This window comes from Equus asinus, chromosome 3, assembly GCF_041296235.1.
Source record: "Equus asinus isolate D_3611 breed Donkey chromosome 3, EquAss-T2T_v2, whole genome shotgun sequence".
In the NCBI taxonomy this organism is placed as follows: Eukaryota; Metazoa; Chordata; class Mammalia; order Perissodactyla; family Equidae; genus Equus; species Equus asinus.
Genome location: NC_091792.1, coordinates 68046074 through 68065021, shown reverse-complemented (window position 1 = coordinate 68065021; position 18948 = coordinate 68046074). Strand labels below are relative to the sequence as shown.

The following is an 18948-nucleotide window of genomic DNA, read 5'->3' as shown; positions in this document are numbered from 1 at the left end:
GTGACTTTAAAGAAAATAATCAGCCATTAACTTCATGTTCAAAAAGTCTCATTCTAGAGGTTTTTAAAGAATAACAATGAAAGACATTGGGGAAAAATAACCAATAAAACGTAACACTTTATTATTATTTATCTTAGAAGGAATTCACCAAAGGCTTCATATTATGCTATGGCATCTTTAATTATAAAAATAAGCAAATAAAATAACTTGCATCTGTCATTACCATGATATGTTTCATAACCTTTATATGCACATGGAGCTTAAAAATGTAATTTAACAATAAATAATGACATATACCAGATATGCTCACTGTTTATTCCAGTACTCAGCCAAAAACCTAAATATCATTTAAATTATAAATACATAATGCAAATATAATGGCACAAAAATGTCTAAAGTGCAACCAAATCACAATAGAAGAATCATGCAAACTGGTCTAGGTCAGCCCCCGAATCACTCTGTGCAGCAAACACAAGACGAAGCTTTGGAAGTTTAAGGAGAAGTTGGAGAGAGTGGGATGGGAAAAGAGAAGCAAAAAACTAGCAACATTGTGAGAACTGCTTCTTTCCGTAGGTGTAGATATATGTATTATAGATACATATATAAATATTATTGTGGGGAGAAAAGGGGTGGTATCACGGTTTGAAGAGGTCACAGCAAAGAAGAGAATCTACTGGACTGAAGTAAGAGAATTTTGCTAGGAGTACTCATGAACTACTTGTCGCATTGGGGTCCTGGCTTAGTGGGTTTGTGAAATGGACACAACACACAAACTTTAATAGCTTTTCTGGTTTGGAGAAGTCAGCCTTGCCAGGGGGTGGGGGACAGGCGAAGGAGGGAAGGGAAAAGTCAACTTAGAGTATGGTCTACCTGATTTCCAAGAGGCTAAGGCAGTATCCATATGTTTGGGGACCTGGGGATGGGACAGTTCTGAGTATAAAAATGCTCGTAACAATCTGATGTCAGCACGCTTAGAGGCTGTGTGGGGACAAAGGCAGCAATGCTTGTGCTGCTGCTGCTGCTGCTGCTGGGTCTGCTGCAGTTGCTCTTGGTCCTTGAGCAGCACATTACTGGTTTTAAAGGCTTTATGGTAAAGTTGTATTGCTTTTCATTTTTCTGGAGATGTGCCCTCCCGCCTCCCACGAGGATCCCTATCACTCGATTTGGTCAAATCTTGAGTTTAGCCTAGTGAGAGTCAAGCACCAATAGTTTCTACCTAAGCGAGTTTGGAGTGGCCCCTACAGTCCTACCCCTACTTCCTCTTCCTTTCTTGATATTGACCTTTGGTGGGCAGTGACGCTCATAAGGGACTGTTAGGTTCAAGGACAGTGACCCTGAGAAATTACTGTTGTTCATAGATAGGTTAATCATTTGGCTTTGGTGGTCGCCATCTTGTAAACATCATGCCAGAAATGAACAAACCACCAGCTCTTTTTTCCCTCTTTCTTTCCCTTTTTTTTTTTTTTTGCGATCCTATAGAGATGGTCCAGCTGCCAGGACTACTTTGGCAGGCAGCGTGCTACAGGACAAAAATGTAAGAGGAGTCTATTAAGGCTGGACAGCCCAGGATTATTTATACCCCCTCAGCCCCAAGTCCCCCAAGTGAAAGACCCAAAGGCTGATTGACTCATTCCTGATTGATTTAATGGAACGTCTCCCACCCTATCATCAGTTTGCCAGAGTACCAGGCACCAATGAAAGGTGGTGAGTCAAGAACTGCCACTTCCCAAGGTACAGTAGGCCTTATCACACTCTAAGTGGTCTAAGCCCAAAGGGATGCTCTTTTTGGTTCCTGTAATTCCCAGTTGGATGTGACAGAGCTGTTTCAGAACAGGTCTAAGTCAAGAGTAGCCTCCGGGTTGAGGTGGGCTGGGAGATTAACATCTTACCTGGGGTCCTTCAGATAAACCTGTTGGTTTTCCTATCTCATACAGGCCCATCTTAAGTTTTGATGTTGAGTAAAACTACTTCTACCCCCTTAGTTATAAAAAAGGCCACAAGGAGCATTTATGTGGATATCTGGAAGTAAGATAGTTATTCCATTCCCAGGAAAAGAAAAATAAAGCTAAGTTACAAAACTAAATCTATATGCAATAAAGTTATTATATACTGCTTTGTTTAAGCAGAGTCCTCTGGAATTTATGTACAGTACATTAGTTTTCAGCTATTTATATTCCACAGTTAGACCTTAAGATTCTCTGGTTTTAAGACAATTGTTAAAGATACTTTTAAAGCTCTGAGCAGTTACAGTACATAAAGATGTTAGCTTTTTGTTTTTCATTAGATGCAAGAAGATGCAGGCTCAAAGCCTGGCTGGAGAGCCAGGCTTGAGCAATTTGGTAAATGTGTTGGAAAGGAAATTAGACATTGGAGGATCAAGACCATAAGACACTAGCTAATGAGAGATCAAGAATTCAAACATGACATTCATACTCGTCCATGGCCAGCACAGATTCATAACACGAATTCCATTCAACATCTTTATGAGCATTTAAGACATGCATTTAAATTAAGTTGCTTCTTATCAGCCTAACTCTACCGGGGCAACCATTCTAAAGGGCTCCACATCTTCCAATTACAATGACTGGGGAATTACATGAATGTTTTGTGTTCGAGAGTAGTTTGAGGGGAGCTGGGAAAAGACATGGTAGAAGAAAGTGATAAAAGAGGGTGCTTTCTCCTGAGGAGAGGCAGAAAGATCACACATATTCTGTTTGTGGGAACGCCGCCATCGCAGAATGTTGGGATATTGATTACAGAAGCCTAGTTTCATGCAATTTTCTTTAAGGGGGATAGAAAATAAGAACTACTTAAAAAAAATCAAACCAGGCACAGTACACTCAAAGTTGGTGTGTGAACACCCTTCAAACGATCCTAATTTGGTGAGGTTGTGAATGCCTCTCCCTGGTTACGCACTCTCGTGGGAGGTGCGTTTGATGTGGGAGGGAGAGGCCACCTCACCTCGGAGGTTCCTGAGGAGGACTTTCAGCTTCTGTGGCTCATTGGTGCGCCTCCTGTTGAAGTCACCTCGCGAGTGTGTTTGGGCACAGTGATCTGTCTGCAGGATGTGAAAGAGACTGGCCATGTTGGGTCCAATTTTCTCCATCAGGCTGTCTCTGATTGTGCTGACCGTGTCTTCATCACATTCCAGTAGGCTTCGGACAAGTCTGTTATAGTATCTGTATTGAGAAAGAGGGCACGTGTGACAATCATTCAGTGAGAGCAAAGCAAGACCCAGGCTTTCCTTGGGGCTCTAGCCAACACCTGTCCCGAATGGCCAGACCATGCAAACACAAACAGTTCATCAGCTGAAGGTGGCTGTTGTGTCTAATCTTTCTGCAATGTCTTCTTAGTTTGGGTGCATATACTTCCTGGATTTATCACGCAATGCAAGACAGCTCCGTCTTCATGTTTAGAATCTCCGTCAGGAGATTTAAATCATACTTTGAATAGTAGGCTGACAGAGATGTCTAAAATTCTTAGAAACAAAGCATCATAGAGCTAGATGGGATCACAGAGATCATTTAGGGACTATTTCATCATCTCATTTTATAGAGAAGAAACTAAGCTCGGATAGCTGCAGAGACTGTCTCAGTTCACACAACGGGATAGTGGAAGAAGCAGGACTAAGTCAAATACAATGAGGTGAGCCCAACACTTGACACATGAATTTGCAGTTATTTTCGTGCTTCTTGGCACTTTTCCTTCTTCTTGGTGGTGTGTGTGCAGGTATATGTGTATATGAGAGCGTAACTCTGACTAGACTATTTTCAGAGGAGGCCCCTGTCTTCAGTATCTCGTGCATGTTTCTCTTCTGTGTAATTTTCCCGGCACACGCTCAGCTAGCCTTGCTACCGGCTATGACTGACCCCATTTTCAGTCTTCCTTCAATGGTATATTGTAGTTAGAGGGCCAAATGCCAGGCAATGAGGACATTTTAACGGAAACAATGGTGGTCTTCAAGGATTCATGTTTCAATAATTCCAAGAAGCCTTCTCCCATTGCTCTAGCTTTTCTGGCCTCTTCCCTTTTTGGACATTTTATAGATATTTGGTGAGCATCACACAAGTCAGCATTTGATGGTTTGGGGATGGTTTGCCCTTTGTCTCCCAGCCCCATGTGCCAGCGTCATCGGGCTATAGTGCCCGCTCACTGTCGATTTCTGGATTTATTTTGTGGCCACTGAGGAAATGGAGCTTTAAAAACATAATTCTCTCCAGTAACTCGTGATTCCCAGAAGAAAAATTATCTGTAGGTCTGGTAAATTTTACAAAAAACCTTGTGTTTGGTATAAATTGCCTTCATCTTTGGTGCAAGTTCTTTAAATATCCCCAATACTGCAGCTAAGTGTTATGGCTCAGAAAGGATTAAACTGTCTGATATTTATAGCATAGAAATTACTCGTCCTGTTCTTTGGGAAGACAGTTCAGGTATTTTCCAGTTTGAGTTGGGGTGCTTTTGCTCCATGTTGAGGTGGCGGTTGTCAAAACCCATTAGCTCTGTGTTCACGAAGAAGAGACTCTCCTGATGACAGTGATCTGTAATATTTAGATGGAGAGACCTTTCCTCTGAGGAGCCCAAGGGTCACTTGGGCCACAAGATCTTCCATGAAAAGGAACCTGTTTATTTTTAACTCACACCTCACAGAGCACAGGATCAAACATCTTTCTAGAATAGCTTAACCCTCCAGAGAGGTCCTTTCAAGGATGTTCAGTAAATAGAGTGGAACATGTGTAATGAAGCAAAGCGGTCACCCTTCTGGGAGCGAGCAGAATGAAGCTGGGGCCTGAAAGAGAAGTGCCGTGTCTGGGTCTCGGACACAGTCCTGGCTCTACCCTCCCACGAGGGAGGATTATATCCAGCTGTTGTTAAAATTGGGATTCTCTGGCACAGAAACACATTTTCCAACCCTTTGGAATTATAAAGCACATGAGTCAAAGCAGATCTCACTTGGATGGGGAAATGGGGAGAAAAAAATGGTTTTGGAAAAACTGAGAATAAACTACTTTGTACCAACAGCTTCAGACATCTACACACCCACGTAGAATGCCCAGGCATCGCTTTACTCTTGAGTTCTGCCAGGACCTTGGTCCCCTGGATCTCTGGGTCTATTGCACCAGGTGATTAGATTCTAGAGAACAGGTTTCTGACCCTTTACCCCACTGGCCCTCAATAAGCACTTTATTACTTAGAAGTTAACCCTTCCACTAGAAAGAACTATTCACACCAGATGACCTCCCAAACGGGCTAGAGAAGATTGTCTTTCCTTAGATCAATGTTGAAAAGAGCTCTTGTCCAGACGAAGACTAACACCAGTAAGGAAACTAAGCTTCTGTAGCTAGCCTTGCCTCTCAAAGGCCAGATGTGCCCCTCTGGCCCTATTTTGTCAAAGCACCTACTCCATCTCTGAGGGCTCCTACCGTTCCTTTGCTTTCTCTGCTGGCCCAGATATGACACCTGTTCTTGGTGTTTCTTGACGATGACCTTGCCAGCCTGACCACTCTTAGTGACTTCCCCCAAATCTACCTTAGCTCCTCTCGTGGAGCTTCTCTCTTTGAGCTCTCTCAAAGACAGCTCCTTAGACCAGTAGATGTCCATGGCTCCGTTAGCAGCTCCTCCAAGTCTGGAAAGCTTGTCAGGCTGCCTTGATGTCAACACCATTAGCCAGAGTGCGCAACAGGTTAACCCAGTGCTTTCCACTAAGGGCTGGAACTTGGCATTGACCTCTGAGATTATGTGGGTTAATGAGACAGGCATTTCCTACCTATAAGTCACTAAGTGAGATTATGTAGGAGATTATTGTCTTCAGCAAAAGTTGGCTTGACAATTGTCACATATTTATTGTACCAAGTCTTGATGTTACTATAGCTATTGGCAAGATGTGCCTTCTCTCTGAGGAGAGAATGTACACAAATTTAATTACTGATCATCATGGGGCACATTTATTCAATTCTTCTTGGTATTCTATTTTTGGATTGTGGATATTTCCTGCAGGTTTTACTGGCTGCCATTTTTGAAGTAGAAATCAAATAACTTGGCGCAAGGCCACCTGAGTTCTAGGCCCAACTCTGGTCATTCACTAGCTGTGTGACCTTCAGCAGGTCACTCCCTCTCTGGGCCTTTGTTCTTTAATCAGTAAAATGAGCCAGTTAGTCTAGATAACCTCTATGGTCATCTCCAGCTACGGCAGGCTATGTTTCTAGGGATTTAATACCTATATTCTTTCTCAATTTAACCAAAAAATAGTGCAACTCTGCTTAAGGTGCATCCTTTCCAGAAAGAATTAGAACTACTTAAGAAGATTCCTTTCTTCATCTTTTTGGGGGGGGTGGTGCGATGTGCTGCAAAGATTTGGTGGGCTAAGTGTTCTGATCACCCAGCCTGGAAGGATCTTTTAAAGCATATTTCTTTCTTCCCACTTTGAAAATTCCATCACCAACTTTTTTTCTTGGTAAAGAACAAGATCAGATATTCTCCATAGCTACTGTTTCAGCCATGCTTCCCCAAATACACATACTGCCCAGGAACGTTCTGTGTGAGGTTTATAAATAGTCCTTTGTTTCCCTTGATCAATATTATTCTTCTGTTTCCTGTTCCCTATCCATGCCCTAGAGAGCTGGAAGCTTCGTCGGTTTTCCCACTCTGGATCTGGATTGGTCTAACTTCTTCCCAAGCCTCACACTGCCCAGCCTGCCCGGGTCAGTTTTGCCCGACTCCCTCATGGTTAAAAGCGTAGATTGCAAATTCAGCCAGGGGACACTCCAGCTATCCTTTCTCTTCTAAGTGCATTTCTTTCATGGAAAACTTCCTTGTTTTGGATCCTGGTCCAGTCACAGGCTTTTGGATTCTCCCAGGCCCAAATCTCATGCTAGATAAGTCACAGGAAGGTGGAATGAACCTGTAACTACTTCCTTTCGCAAATCTGTGCCAACTGGCACAACTTAGCTTGTCTCTATAGTGGGACAGAGGCTGGGAAAGCAGGATGTTTCAGAGAGCTAGGAGCTTAAATAGAGCAAATCAAGCCCAGCATGGAACCGGAAATTGCCACAGTTCTGAGCAGGAATAATATTAGCCAGTTGAAGTGAAATAACTGAAGAAAGGTAGAGTTGATGGAAGATTCTTGTCTTTATGGGGTGGCCATTTTTTCCCACTTTCCTAATAAGTGTGATTCCCCTATGATGAAAGAGGAAGATAACAAGACTCCTTGTGACTATTTTCTAAAGGTGGTGAAAAGAAGGCGCCTATTGAAAGGAATAATGCCCAGAGCAAAAACTGTATTACTAGTCTCTTCTTAGATAGGTAAGATCACCAGTCCAGAATCTGTACCATCCTCTCCATAAGACCTCTCCCTTCATAATGGAAGATGCTCCTCAGTTGAAATAGATTAGTATTGCCTCAATATGCCTTAATGCCATATCATAGATCCTGAGTTGTCACAGAATCCTCGAAGATTGAAACTTATAATAATGGCTTTGCTAACATCCCCCTACCTGCCAGCTACCACACAAACACATACTGTGTCCCTAGCCCCTGTCAGATTAAGAATCCCTTATTTCTTTTTCTTATGGTGAAAGAGTCTTCAACAATTAGCCAGGTTTTTTTTCTTCCCAGATATAACAAGAATCTTCACTGGAGAATTTTAAACCAAGGTCAACATAGAGAGTCAGGCCATTTGAGATAAACGCTTGATTTGATTTTCTTGTTCTGAGAAAATCAGTTAAGGGTCCCTGACAGTCACTTCCAAGGACTGAACAAACGATTTTTATAAATTGACATGAGGTCCTGAAGAGCACCGATCTGTAGTTAAGAGTGAATCAGAAACTTTACAATGTTTTAATGTCAAGGGCCTTAGCCTTTCCCCAGGAGGAGCCACTTTCCCTGTCTTCCAGGTGTGTCTATGTACACAACTAAAGCACCGGGGACTGGGCTGTTGCCACTGTTCGAAGAAGAGTGGCAGCACCTGGCTAGGATTTTAATCAGTGTTAGCTCTCATGTGGTTGCAGTAACACGAACAGGACTGATCTTTGTGAATGTTTGCAGATTTGGCTGGAGAGTCAAAGAATCATAGCACTTCAGGACTGGGAGTCAGGTTTTAGGCTGTTGGGCATCACAGTGGGCTGAACTTGACCCATTGCACTGTCCCTGCCATACCTCCATGCTAGCCCCGTCAGTACCTCTCTTAAGTTGATCACAGAGGGGGAAGCCCAGGTCTTGCTGGGAACCTTTCTAGGCCATGGAATGAGGATGTCAGCCCTCTCATGTATTAGGTGTTCGCTGTTGACTGGAAAAGACAGTGAGCCAGGGGCACAGAAAGGCAGGATGGTCCAACATTACTGACTCAGTGGCTCCGCGTCATGTTAGAATACTAAGATGAGAATGCGGTTTGGGGGTCACCAGAACAGGATGCCATCACTGGACAGAGGAATGGGATAACACAGGCCTGGAAGGGAACACAGGAATCATCCAGTTCAGCCATTTCACTTTTCATAAAGGAAATCTGAATCCCAGCGAAGTGAGATGGCTTGCTCTGGGCTACCTAGCAAAATATATGATTGGGCTTGAGACTGGCTCAAAATACATGCAGATTTAAAAGTCTGCATTATGACATTTGACCAGGGTTATCACAATGGGCAATTGGTCTGTGCATAGTCATGATTTCAGCCAAATTTGATGTCGAAAGCTTGTTTCCATAAACTTCATAATTCCCTCAGGCTTATGGCAAGACACTGACAATGAAAACGCACCCAGGGACGCTGCAGATGAAGCTTTCTACTAGCTGCATGGAAAGACTTTTCCTATAACAGTGAAGAAAAAAAATCCAGGCTGCTTAAGCTGTCACAACCAATCACAAACATATTTTTCCTGCAAAAGCTGGGAAGACTGCAAGCTAAAATAAGCGCGTGACCGTGGTGATTTAACCCCTTCTGTGTCTGGTTCTGCCAGCCAACCACCCCCCGCCCCCTCCTCCCTAATTGCAAAAACGTGGACTCATTTCGTACCTGTTGGAGAAGTGATTGGGGAGCTGGACGACTTCAGTGAAGGCTTCAGGGTTCTGCTTGGCAACGCTGCACACGTTCAGCTTGCTGTAGCACTCCTCCTGCACCTCGGCAATCATCCTCTGGAAAGTGGAGCACCTCCGAATGGCGAGGAAGACCTTCGAGGTGACCCCATTGGCGATGCACTTTAAGCTCTCTTTGACAAATGCTTTTCCCTACAAAAGAAGGGGGTAGGAGGAAAAGCTTTAGCTCCAGCTGACAAGAGAGTACAGGGCATACAATATGTGGGACTTAAGGGGACTTGCTTTGGCACTGTATCACAGCCATCTGCATGTCCTTGCAATGAGAAAATTGTGTGCTGTGGCCAAGATAAAAAAAAGGCCCTACCCTTAGACTACCTTGAGAATTGAGCTCCACTGTAATGAGATAAGACAAGAGAAAGGAAGAGATGAAGCATAATCCACCAGCCCGCAGCTTAAAAATAGCCAGCAGATGGCTTTGCATTATTGGGATTGAGACTTTGATAACTCAAATCAGAAGCCAGAATGCTGGGTCACACAGTGAGAAGAACTTCTTTGTTGGAAGAACATTTTTACTTCCCCTTGAAGAAGCAAAGATTTGCTGCTCATCACACCCCTCCTCCCCTCCATAAGACAGCCTGTGTCAGCGTGCTGCAATCGGGCATTAGAGTGGGTGGGGAGCGTCTTATACAGAACCTATTTCCTGGCCAAAAGTGCGCGTGTGTGTACACACGTTGGAGATGAGAATTTACAGTGGGGAGGCTGAGAAGCAGAGCTGGTTCCCTACAGGACTGGTTCCTAAGAACAATAGTCTAACACACTGTTAAAGACAAGCAGCCCGCGGGAGCAAGGGTCAAGGTCTTATTACCTGAGTGTCAAATTTAGCAGCGCTGTACAAGAAGGATTTACAGATGTCGTACATCCCATCGGTGTCACAGGTGGAGTTTTCCAGGCATGCAAAAGCCCCACAGCCAACCTGCAGAGCACTGTTGAGGCAGCGAACCACTTCAGCTGAAAGAGACAAATCCATACAAATGGGTCAACCAGAGGGCGGTCCGGAGGGGTCAAGGTGATGTAGTGCAAAGTCCAAGGACAGGGGCCAGTAGAACTTATCCTAGAAGTCTGTGATGGGGCCACTAGACAGACCCATTCAGAGGGGGTGGGGGTGAGAAAGAGTGGGGAGGGGCGGATCCCTTCTGCTTATAAGAGCCAGAGCTCACGAAGGGGAGGGAAGGAGTTTCCCCTCTGAGATACATTCTCTTGGTGGCACCATTACAGACAGTTTTGGTGGCTAGAGAAGCAAGGTTGGAGTCTGTGGAAGGCACGAGCTTGAAGCAGCTCCGTAGGATTAAAGGACATCCCCTAGAGCGTGAGAGCATGGGAAGGCAGAAGGCAAAGGCTGGGCGTCAGGTTCAGGAGATGGAGGGGCCAGGGACGCCACTTGGCTCCTGAAAATGCACTCCAGAGTAATAAGGATGGAATTTTAGCCTAAATGGCAGAGAAGAATTTGCCAGGAGTCCACTTGGAGACCTTTCTGATTTAGGGCTTTTAACGTGCCTTCAAAGTGCAGAGGGGGATCTGATCCATTCATGGTTCACCCCAACCCCCCACCACAGGACAGCGCAGAGGTATGCATAACCTCTCTCATATTAAAAGCCATTTTTTTCAAAAAGAGAAACACAGGTGTGGAATAATAAGGCCGAGGCACCGTTTGTGCAAGACTGGAAGAAAACCGCAAAGAACTTGCATGAGGCTTTCTACGTTCTGGATAAGATCTCCCATAAAAGTAATTTCTCTCCTACAGAAAGGGGGTGTTCTGGCAGGCAGCTCGGCAAGAAATGATCTGCAGCCTTCATACCATAGGATTCTCCTCTGAGATCAAAAGCACGGTTGGGTTAGGCTTCCCCTCCCCCCGGCCACTACCCGCAGCCTCTGGGATGTTACAAGTCATTTCCCTAATTATATATTTCCACGGGTTCAAATTATAACTTTGCTTTAAGCAGTTTTAATATGCATTAGGGTTGCTATTGTTTTAGGCAAGCTCAAATTGTGAATCACTGCATCTCTATAGCAACTAAGTACAAAAGGAAGTGAAGCAAAGCCCTCCTCTCGGCAGGGACCTGTGCTCTTCCGAGAGGAGCACGGTCTGCAGCATTTGGACACCTGCGATCCCATCTTTGCTGACAGTTAGGGGAGAGAGGGCAGTAACGAAAGAGGAGCAAGCTGGGCCAGCGAAGTCAAAAGGAAGAGGTGTCAATGCCGGCTTCCTAAGGACTCTTTTCCTTTAGAGGCCAAGATAATACACAATTAACTGCTCCAGGAGTCAGGACTAGAGTGAGACCTTCCCCTTGGAGAAACAGCTGCTATGTTTCACAAATACTCTTTTTCAAGGGCTCTCTGGCCACGGGCTGCATGGGCGACTGAATGGAGCCGGAGAGAGCTGGGAGGGAGAGAAGGAGCAGTGTTGGGGGTGGGATGTGTAGGGTTTTCTCTGAATCTGCCCTGGATTTGTCAGACTTGAGGGCTATGGTTCCGTAGATCAGTCTGCAGAGGGAGCTTTCTGTGTGTTCTCTGAAGGGGTAGGGAAGTCAAGTTATAGGTTCCTAGGGTGAAGGAAGAGGGACAGCATCAGACAAATCATGTGTCACCTTAAGATTAGCTTCAGCTTCTCCAAAGTATAGAGAGCGCTTTGAAACATGCCAACATTCAAGCCTTTCCCCCGCCCCCTCCCCCCTAAGAGGGTACGTGCCAGATTTCAGGCAATCAGGCTAGGCTTATGCAATGAAATACCCTCAGCAGAGCGCCCAGCTTCTTCGTTAGTTGCATGCAATTTATTAAACAAAGGAGCTCCACTTCCTAAGGCTATTGGATTACACTGGCAGTTTATTGCCATCAGGCATGAAGCACATTTATTATCAAGATCAGCCGTCACAGACACAGTTGCAAAAGCGAGAGGCAAATGAGGACAGCTCTTTGGGGGAGAAACCGGTCCCGGGTTTGCCGCTTACCTGAGTTCTGGGCTGCCACCCGGGATTTCCTGGGGCTCACAGAATCATTCTGCTCCGCCTCATGGGCTGCAGAAGCACTGATCACCAGCACCAGAAGCACTGCTGAGTTTTGGAGCATTCTCTGAGAAGTTTCCGCTAAGTTGTTGGGTTTTTTTTTTCCTCCCCCCCTTTCCTCTTTCCCTCTCCCGGCTTGAGTGAAGATGTGGATCTGGATACACTGAAAGCTTAGGTGAGGATTTGATGAGGGTTTTTTGCTGCTGCTGCTGCTGCTGCTCCTGCTGTCGCTTTTGCTGCTGCTGCTGCTGCTGCAGTCGCCGCTTCTTGCACCTCTGGCTTTTGCAAACTGGGGGCCCAAGAGCTGTACCCAGGGATTTTATAGCCGTTCTTATCGGTCCTCAGGATCAGGGACCAATCAGGTCCCTCAACTGGTCTGGCTAGCCAATCGGAGGGCACGCTCATTGGGCTGGAGCTGTTTGACTTCTTAGAAATATTTTCCAGCAAATTAAAAGTACCTGCTGCCAATGTTTTATATGTGTGTGTGACTGTGTGTGCATAGATGTGTGAAAAGCTATTTTCACGGAATTAAGGGATAACTTTGTGTTGGTTGAACTAAAGGAAACCCATATGAAAATCTCAACAAGGTGCTTTTGGAAGTCTGTCCCTCCTTTTCTAAAATGAGCTAGTGGGAGGAAGCGGGCTGCCTCGGCAGCATGGGGAGTGTGGTCTCTCTGGATTCTGATTTAACCTCTTTATAGCAGTTTTACAGTAATTTTAACAGCATATCCTCCATGTTGTGAGTACGTGCACAGCACCCCGCCCCCCCCCGCCCCCCCCCCCCCCCCCCCCCCGTCTTGTCAGCATATACAGGTTCACAGGTCTGGGTGGTGTTTTGGTTGTATGTGGTTATCCTGAGTTCTCACTCACATGTAGGAGCCCTGGGAGAGGAGCGCATATGAGAGGAAGGGCCTGGGATACGGCAGCTCTGAGCTGTGGCCCCAGTTCCCTATTGATTAGCTCCATGACCCTGGTCAAGTTCTTTTACCTTGCTCAGTCTCTGCTTTCACATCTGTAAGATGCCAAAGTTGGAGTCTAGCATTCCCTATGCCTATAAAACCATGATTCTCTAGTACCATAAATTAACCTTGACTCCATCTTTTTAGTCACCAGCAGGATTGCAAACTCCAGGAGTGTTAGTTGCCATAGGTACACACATGCACAGCTACACACACTGCACTCAACAAAGAGACATCATGAATGCCTGAAAATGAATAAACTGTGTATTCTAGCCCAGCAACGTCATAATCACGTTGAAGCAATAAGCTGGTCGAAGCAAGACTAAACTTGCTGGGTAAACCAGTTCATTTCTTGGAGGGGAGGGGGCAGGCAGGACTGGGGAGAAGGGGTAGGAAAAGACCAGATGTGCAGGAGAGGAGACTGATAAGCTCTAGACTTAATGGGAAAATTACAGTGGCATCACAAATTGTGCCTAGTGTAGAAGCCCACGCTTTCTTATAAGCGGGCTGTAGGCAACACTGAGGCTCGCCCATGACTGGTGAAGGAGGCCAATGACCCAAGAGAGGATTTATCAAGGTAGAAAGGTGGTCATTAAGGGCTGGGGTGAAGTGAAGGGATTAAGAAAGAAAACCTTTAAAAATTGTCAGGAAGTTAATGAGAAAGGGCCACTGGAGATTCATACAGACAGGGGCAGGAAGGGAATAGAGACAGTGGTTTCAGTTTAAATCCTAAAATCGTCAAAGGTTGGAGAAAAAGAGTGCCAACTCTATTAACAACAAACCAAGAATCAGCTTCATATGTGTGTGGGGAGAGGGCTTGCTGAGTGCTTATAGCTTTCCTTGCAGGAAAGGTTGTTTGGAAAGCATGAAATTTGCTAGAAAAAAAACTAGAAGGAATAGAGGAGAAAAGAAATATCTAAAGGAGAGAAAGGGAATGTTCAGATTTCCATTACATAAGTACCTTTCAATTTAGATAAACTGACAGTATCGGTATTTCTCAAGTACCTTCTGGATGCTGGGGGATGACTTGGGGAGGAAAAAAGAGAAGAGATATAGAAGAAGAAAAAGTAATGTTTCTTGACGTTGAGGAGCTTGCAGTGAAGTTGGGAAGAAGGTCAGCCTTGGTCACATTTCCTAAAGGCTCAGGATGTTGAGGCTTTGTTTGGTAGGAGAAGGGCGGGGTCAACGTTGGCTAGAGATGTGGGGAAAGATCTTCAAGGAAGGATCAGTGCAGGAAAGATGTGAACTGCTGTTATTGCTTTTTAAGAATTTAGGAAAGAGCCGGGATGTTTCATCTTTTTAAAAAGTTTGTGTTCTGGAAAGCTCAGAGGTCATTTTTCTTGCTTTAGGCAGGGGTGGTAGATGTATGGCAATGCAACACAGTAGTTCAGTGTTCTCTTCTAGAAGGAGGACAAGAGGACAGATGCATGTGTTTTCTTCCCGAGGATCTTGATTTCTGTTCTTCAGCATTCTCTACCTCCTTAGTCATTTTTCATTGTTAAAAGCAGTGCTGTTTGTCTCTCCTGCTGGATGTGCCCCATGTTGGTCTCTTGACCTTGTAGGATGATGACTTACTTCCCACCACCCACGTTTTTTTTCCCATTCTCTGATGCTCCCACCAGACAGTTGTGTTCCAAATGTCAGGATGTGTTTTGTGTTTTCTCTGATGTTGATTTATTGTCCCTCCTTATTCTGCTCATTTACTATCTTGTGCCTGGAGGCTCATTGCTGGGTGTGTGAAGTGTCTCACTGCGACAGATAAGCTGTCATCTGAAGAAATCCAATAGTGGTCAGCCACATGAGTTTGCATGTAACTAGTGTGAGCATGAGTGCATTTGAGAACGTCAAAGGAGGGCAATGGCATCTAAGTAGAAATGCCCACAGTAAAGTTTCTTCCCAGGAGTTCAAGGATGTCTGAATGTCCACCATCCTTGTGCTCTGTCTTGGACTTTGGTGTGGCAAGGGTAGAAGAGTCTTGGAAAGTCTGGAGGTGATGTCCAGGTCCTTTGTAATTTCTCCTTGGTCTCTTGGGGGGTATGAGAGAATATAGAGTTTGAATATCAGATTTCAGAGTTCGAATTTTATCCCGTAAGCAACAGGGTGTCATGAAGGGTTCTTGAGCAGGAATTGTTAAATGATGTGTTGCAATTAGTGTTTGGGGAAGATCTTTTGATCATACTTATGATGGTTTGGAGGAAGAAAAGAATGGAGTTTATAAGACTAGTTGTATCAGTTTGTGTTGATAAGGTCCCGGACAATGATGGTAGCAGTAGAAAAGGAAGAGAGAAAAAATAAGAAAGAGATTTTAAAGAAAATGGAAATTATCAATTAACTTAAGAACTTTATTGAAAAAAACTTTTCTTCCAGTTTAATGATAATGAAGATAATGTACATTAGAGTTTTTCCTTCCCCGTTTAATGGTTATGATTTTTAGTTGACCATCTAGTGTCTCCGTTAGGCAGGCACTTCTGGCCTTCTGTTAAGGTAGGAAACTTACCTAACAAAAGGACTTGACTGTGCTTCAGGTAACTGAGGAAGCTTCCCAGGCCTGGCTGCAGGAGTTGGAACGTGCCCCTAGTGCAGTGGGTGGGTGGGGAGGGGGGCCCTTGCCTCCCGGAGCAGGGAAAGTGCAAAGAAGTGGGTGGGAGAAGCTGCCAACACCTAAGGCTGGGTGATGATGCCCTGGCTGTGTCCGTGCAAGGCTGGCATGAGTTCAGTGAGAAGATTAAGCCAAACATCTCTGGGGCTTTGTTGGATTTGGCTAGCTTAAAGCTAAGCGGTGAACGGCTCTTTGCCATTTTGGTGAGAGGAGCCCAGGAGCATGGTTTCTTGGAAAATGTTTCTTTTGTTGTTAACAGAGTACAAGACCATCAAAGTTGGTCTACCATAGTGACCAAGATTAGAGTGTCATTGTCATTTTTCTTTGGGAATTCTGGGCCTGATGGCACTCTTGGACTGTTGAGTCATGCCTTCCTAACTGCAAGAAAAAGGAGGAGGAGAAGAAAAGGAGGAAGATAAGGGGAAAAATTATTTTCTTTTTTATATAAAGATGCCAGGTTTTCTCTGTGGACAGTTTCAAATTCTTGAGTGAATCTTTGCCTTTTTGTCTCTCTTTGATAGCTTTAAACTCTGCCAAAGAAAACAAGTGAGAAAATACATTGAGAGCAAACCTCCACTGGTTTATGGAGGGTTACTGAGCGCCTGGCACTAGGTCAGGTGTTGTGGGAAATTCAGAGAAATGGTTGACCTTTTCCTGTGCTCCATGAATTCCCAAGCTAGTTCTTAACACATGAATGTTGTATTTGAGGAAGAATATTTGTTTTCTGGAAATATAATATGGCAAGTGGGTTGGAATAGAGTTTACAGGTTTGGATTCAATTAACACTTACCGGATGCCTATCTACTCTATGCCGGGCATTATCTGTGAGAAAAGAACCACTATCCTCTCTTCGCACAGGAAGAGCCCGGGATCCAGAGAGAAGAATGGCTTAGCCATAGTCATAGAGCGGAGGGTGGAGCTAGGTCTAGGGAGATTTGCTTATGGTAGAAGTAGCTCTGAGTTCTTCACTTGTGTGACCACTGCAGTGGTGGAGGGAGTACGCATGCCCCTCAGGTGGGGCTGGGGAGGAAAAAGAAATAGACAGCATGACCTCACGTGTTTAAACCGGAACAGGCAAGTTGAAATTAACATCGGCTCCTGTGAAGATTGACTTATTCCTTCAGTCAAGTTACGATGTCACTTTATATCGGGGGGACAAATTCATAGCCCTAGGGCAGCCTACAAATCTTCAGGTTCACACAAAGCTCCTGAAACAAGTACGAAGAGGACATGTGTGTCATTGAATCTCATTACCAATAGCCCTTTGGAAGACCTAAAGTGACATTACTCTGTTGAGACACATGAGGGCGCTCGAACCAACCAACGAAATATTTCTTTCACATTAAAAAAAAAGTTGTGAATCCTGGCTGTGTTAGACTGGCCATTGTTTCAGGCCATCAGGATGCTTTTTAAGGGGATAACTTAACGTTTGTTGTCTAGCTCATTCACCTGTAACTTAGCTGGTGAGCTTGCAGACTAGCATGGTCCTACATATTTGGAAGTTTTGCAATACATAGCATTCGGTATGCCATCCTATCATTGCCTAGTAGGGAAATAGGTTGCAGGCAAGTTTCTTAACTCTTCTGCCCCAGTGCTGAGGATGGATAATACCTGTACCTGACTGTGGAGGGCAGACGCGAGGATGCATCAGATAACACACGTGTTACTCTGAGCTCCTTGGTTTAAAACAGGGATTCCATTTCAAGGTGCTCCTCGTTAATGAAGGAAATGAGACTTCTTTGACCCACTTTTCTACTTAGCAGTCTTTCTTCCAGTGGTGTGCAGACAGAGGTCAAGGCTGAATAACTTTTCACTTGATTTCTGACAGTTTTTCCTGCCTATCCTACTACTTGGAAGTCTCCCAGGGGAGTGTGCGAGGTCGACCTGGGGGCAAACTTGTGCATGTGTTCTCTCCTCCTGCTTGGTCTTGCCCCAAACGCTTTCCTGAAGGAGATATTTGCAGTCTGTTAGATGTAGGGACTGGTGTGGGGCGGGGCAGACCTGTCACACCACACACTTCTGAGGAATTCCCCGCCCCCCCCCCCGGGTCCCGAGCTCGATGCAAACCCTTTCAGCTGGCGATCAGGGCTTACCACTTGGAGCCAACTAATCCACGCATCAGTGTGGACTCCTTACGCTCTCTGTACCTGGCGTGGTGCTGGCACTGTGAAAGCACAGACAGTGCAGCATGGGGCAGGATGTGGAGGCCTGGACCTGAACACGAGGCAGCAAATGCGCCGTGTTAAACTGTGAGCTACAGTGAGTGAGACCGATGGATGACGCCAATGAGTTCGTGAAACAGAAATTTAAAAAATCCGCTCCAACAACCCGCGCTGAAGCATCATGCTGACATATTTAGCCTAAAGCCAGCTTGTCATTTGCAAAATGCTGTCCAAGTGTAAAGAAGTGTCTTGCAGCCATTCCTGAGTGCTAGACAAGTCTGTTATTACTAGTTTATTGGCTGAGAAAGGGGGATGTGGAGAGGGAGCAACCTTTATACAAAGTTACCTGGCAAGTCAGCAAAGGGGCCAGACCAGGAGATTATAGATTTCTTTACTTGATGTTTGGCAACCCTGCCAAGAAATTTATTGTGGCAATTCAAACGCATTTTATAATCAAGTTGCATTTAATATGCTTTAGGCTAAAGTGCAATTAAGATAAACGAGTTCCTGGCTCTGGATGGGTCTCATGGGAGTATCAACATATTCCGACTACTCTATCAGAGTAATAAGTGCAGAATGCAGAGTTAGAGTCTACACATAAGGGTTTTATAATGGTAGCAAAAATGGTCACCAAGTGCCATTTCATTTGCTTTCATGGAACACGGTTTTTGCCAGCTGTTTGGGAAATAAAGTCTCCTAGCCCTTTTAAAAATTAATTGTAAGGGAATTCAGTGGAATAAATGGAAATCCAAGTGTAAAGGAAACACGCTCTGGCCTCAAGGCAAACATTTTCTTGAACATGTCATTCTGCACTCTCTAGTGACAATAATAGGAAGGAGGAGGAAGAGAGAGAAAAAGTTACAGCTTGGGAGGAAGTGGTGAAATACTTAAGGGCAAAAATGTCATCAGGGGAGTCACTGGGCTAAGACAGAGAAATTTAGCTCAAAAAAGTATGGAGCGTAGAGTATTATTCTTTTCATAGAACAAATTTTCATTGCTTCTTCTCATATTTGTGCTTATAATAATTTCTTCACACAGTTATAATTGATTGTCTTCACTGTTTCTCTTGTTAGACTAACAAAGGAAGGGCAGTTTCCTCTGTGTGCGTGTGTGTGTGGTGTGTGTGTGAGTGGGTGGGGGGTTATCCTTC

General features: G+C 44.7%; 1 protein-coding gene across 1 annotated transcript; it reads right to left on the bottom strand.

The window, feature by feature from the left end:
• Nucleotides 1-99: 99 nt before the first annotated feature.
• Nucleotides 100-12363, bottom strand: STC1 (stanniocalcin 1). Its single transcript, XM_014860807.3, has 4 exons — nucleotides 12025-12363; nucleotides 9885-10027; nucleotides 9000-9211; nucleotides 100-3179 (listed from the first exon to the last, which is right to left on the bottom strand). The coding sequence occupies exons 1-4, from the start codon at nucleotides 12140-12142 to the stop codon at nucleotides 2909-2911; spliced, it is 744 nt and encodes a 247-aa protein (XP_014716293.1). The 5' UTR covers nucleotides 12143-12363; the 3' UTR covers nucleotides 100-2908.
• Nucleotides 12364-18948: the final 6585 nt, after the last annotated feature.

What these genes read in the sequence shown, in the direction of transcription:
- STC1 (XM_014860807.3), bottom strand. Translation starts at nt 12,142, where the DNA reads ATGCTCCAAAACTCAGCAGTGCTTCTGGTGCTGGTGATCAGTGCTTCT. An exon ending in GGTGGCAGCCCAGAACTCAG is followed by an intron (nt 10,028 to 12,024) that starts GTAAGCGGCAAA and finishes TGTCTCTTTCAG; the next exon opens with CTGAAGTGGTTCGCTGCCTC. An exon ending in CTGCTAAATTTGACACTCAG is followed by an intron (nt 9,212 to 9,884) that starts GTAATAAGACCT and finishes CTTCTTTTGTAG; the next exon opens with GGAAAAGCATTTGTCAAAGA.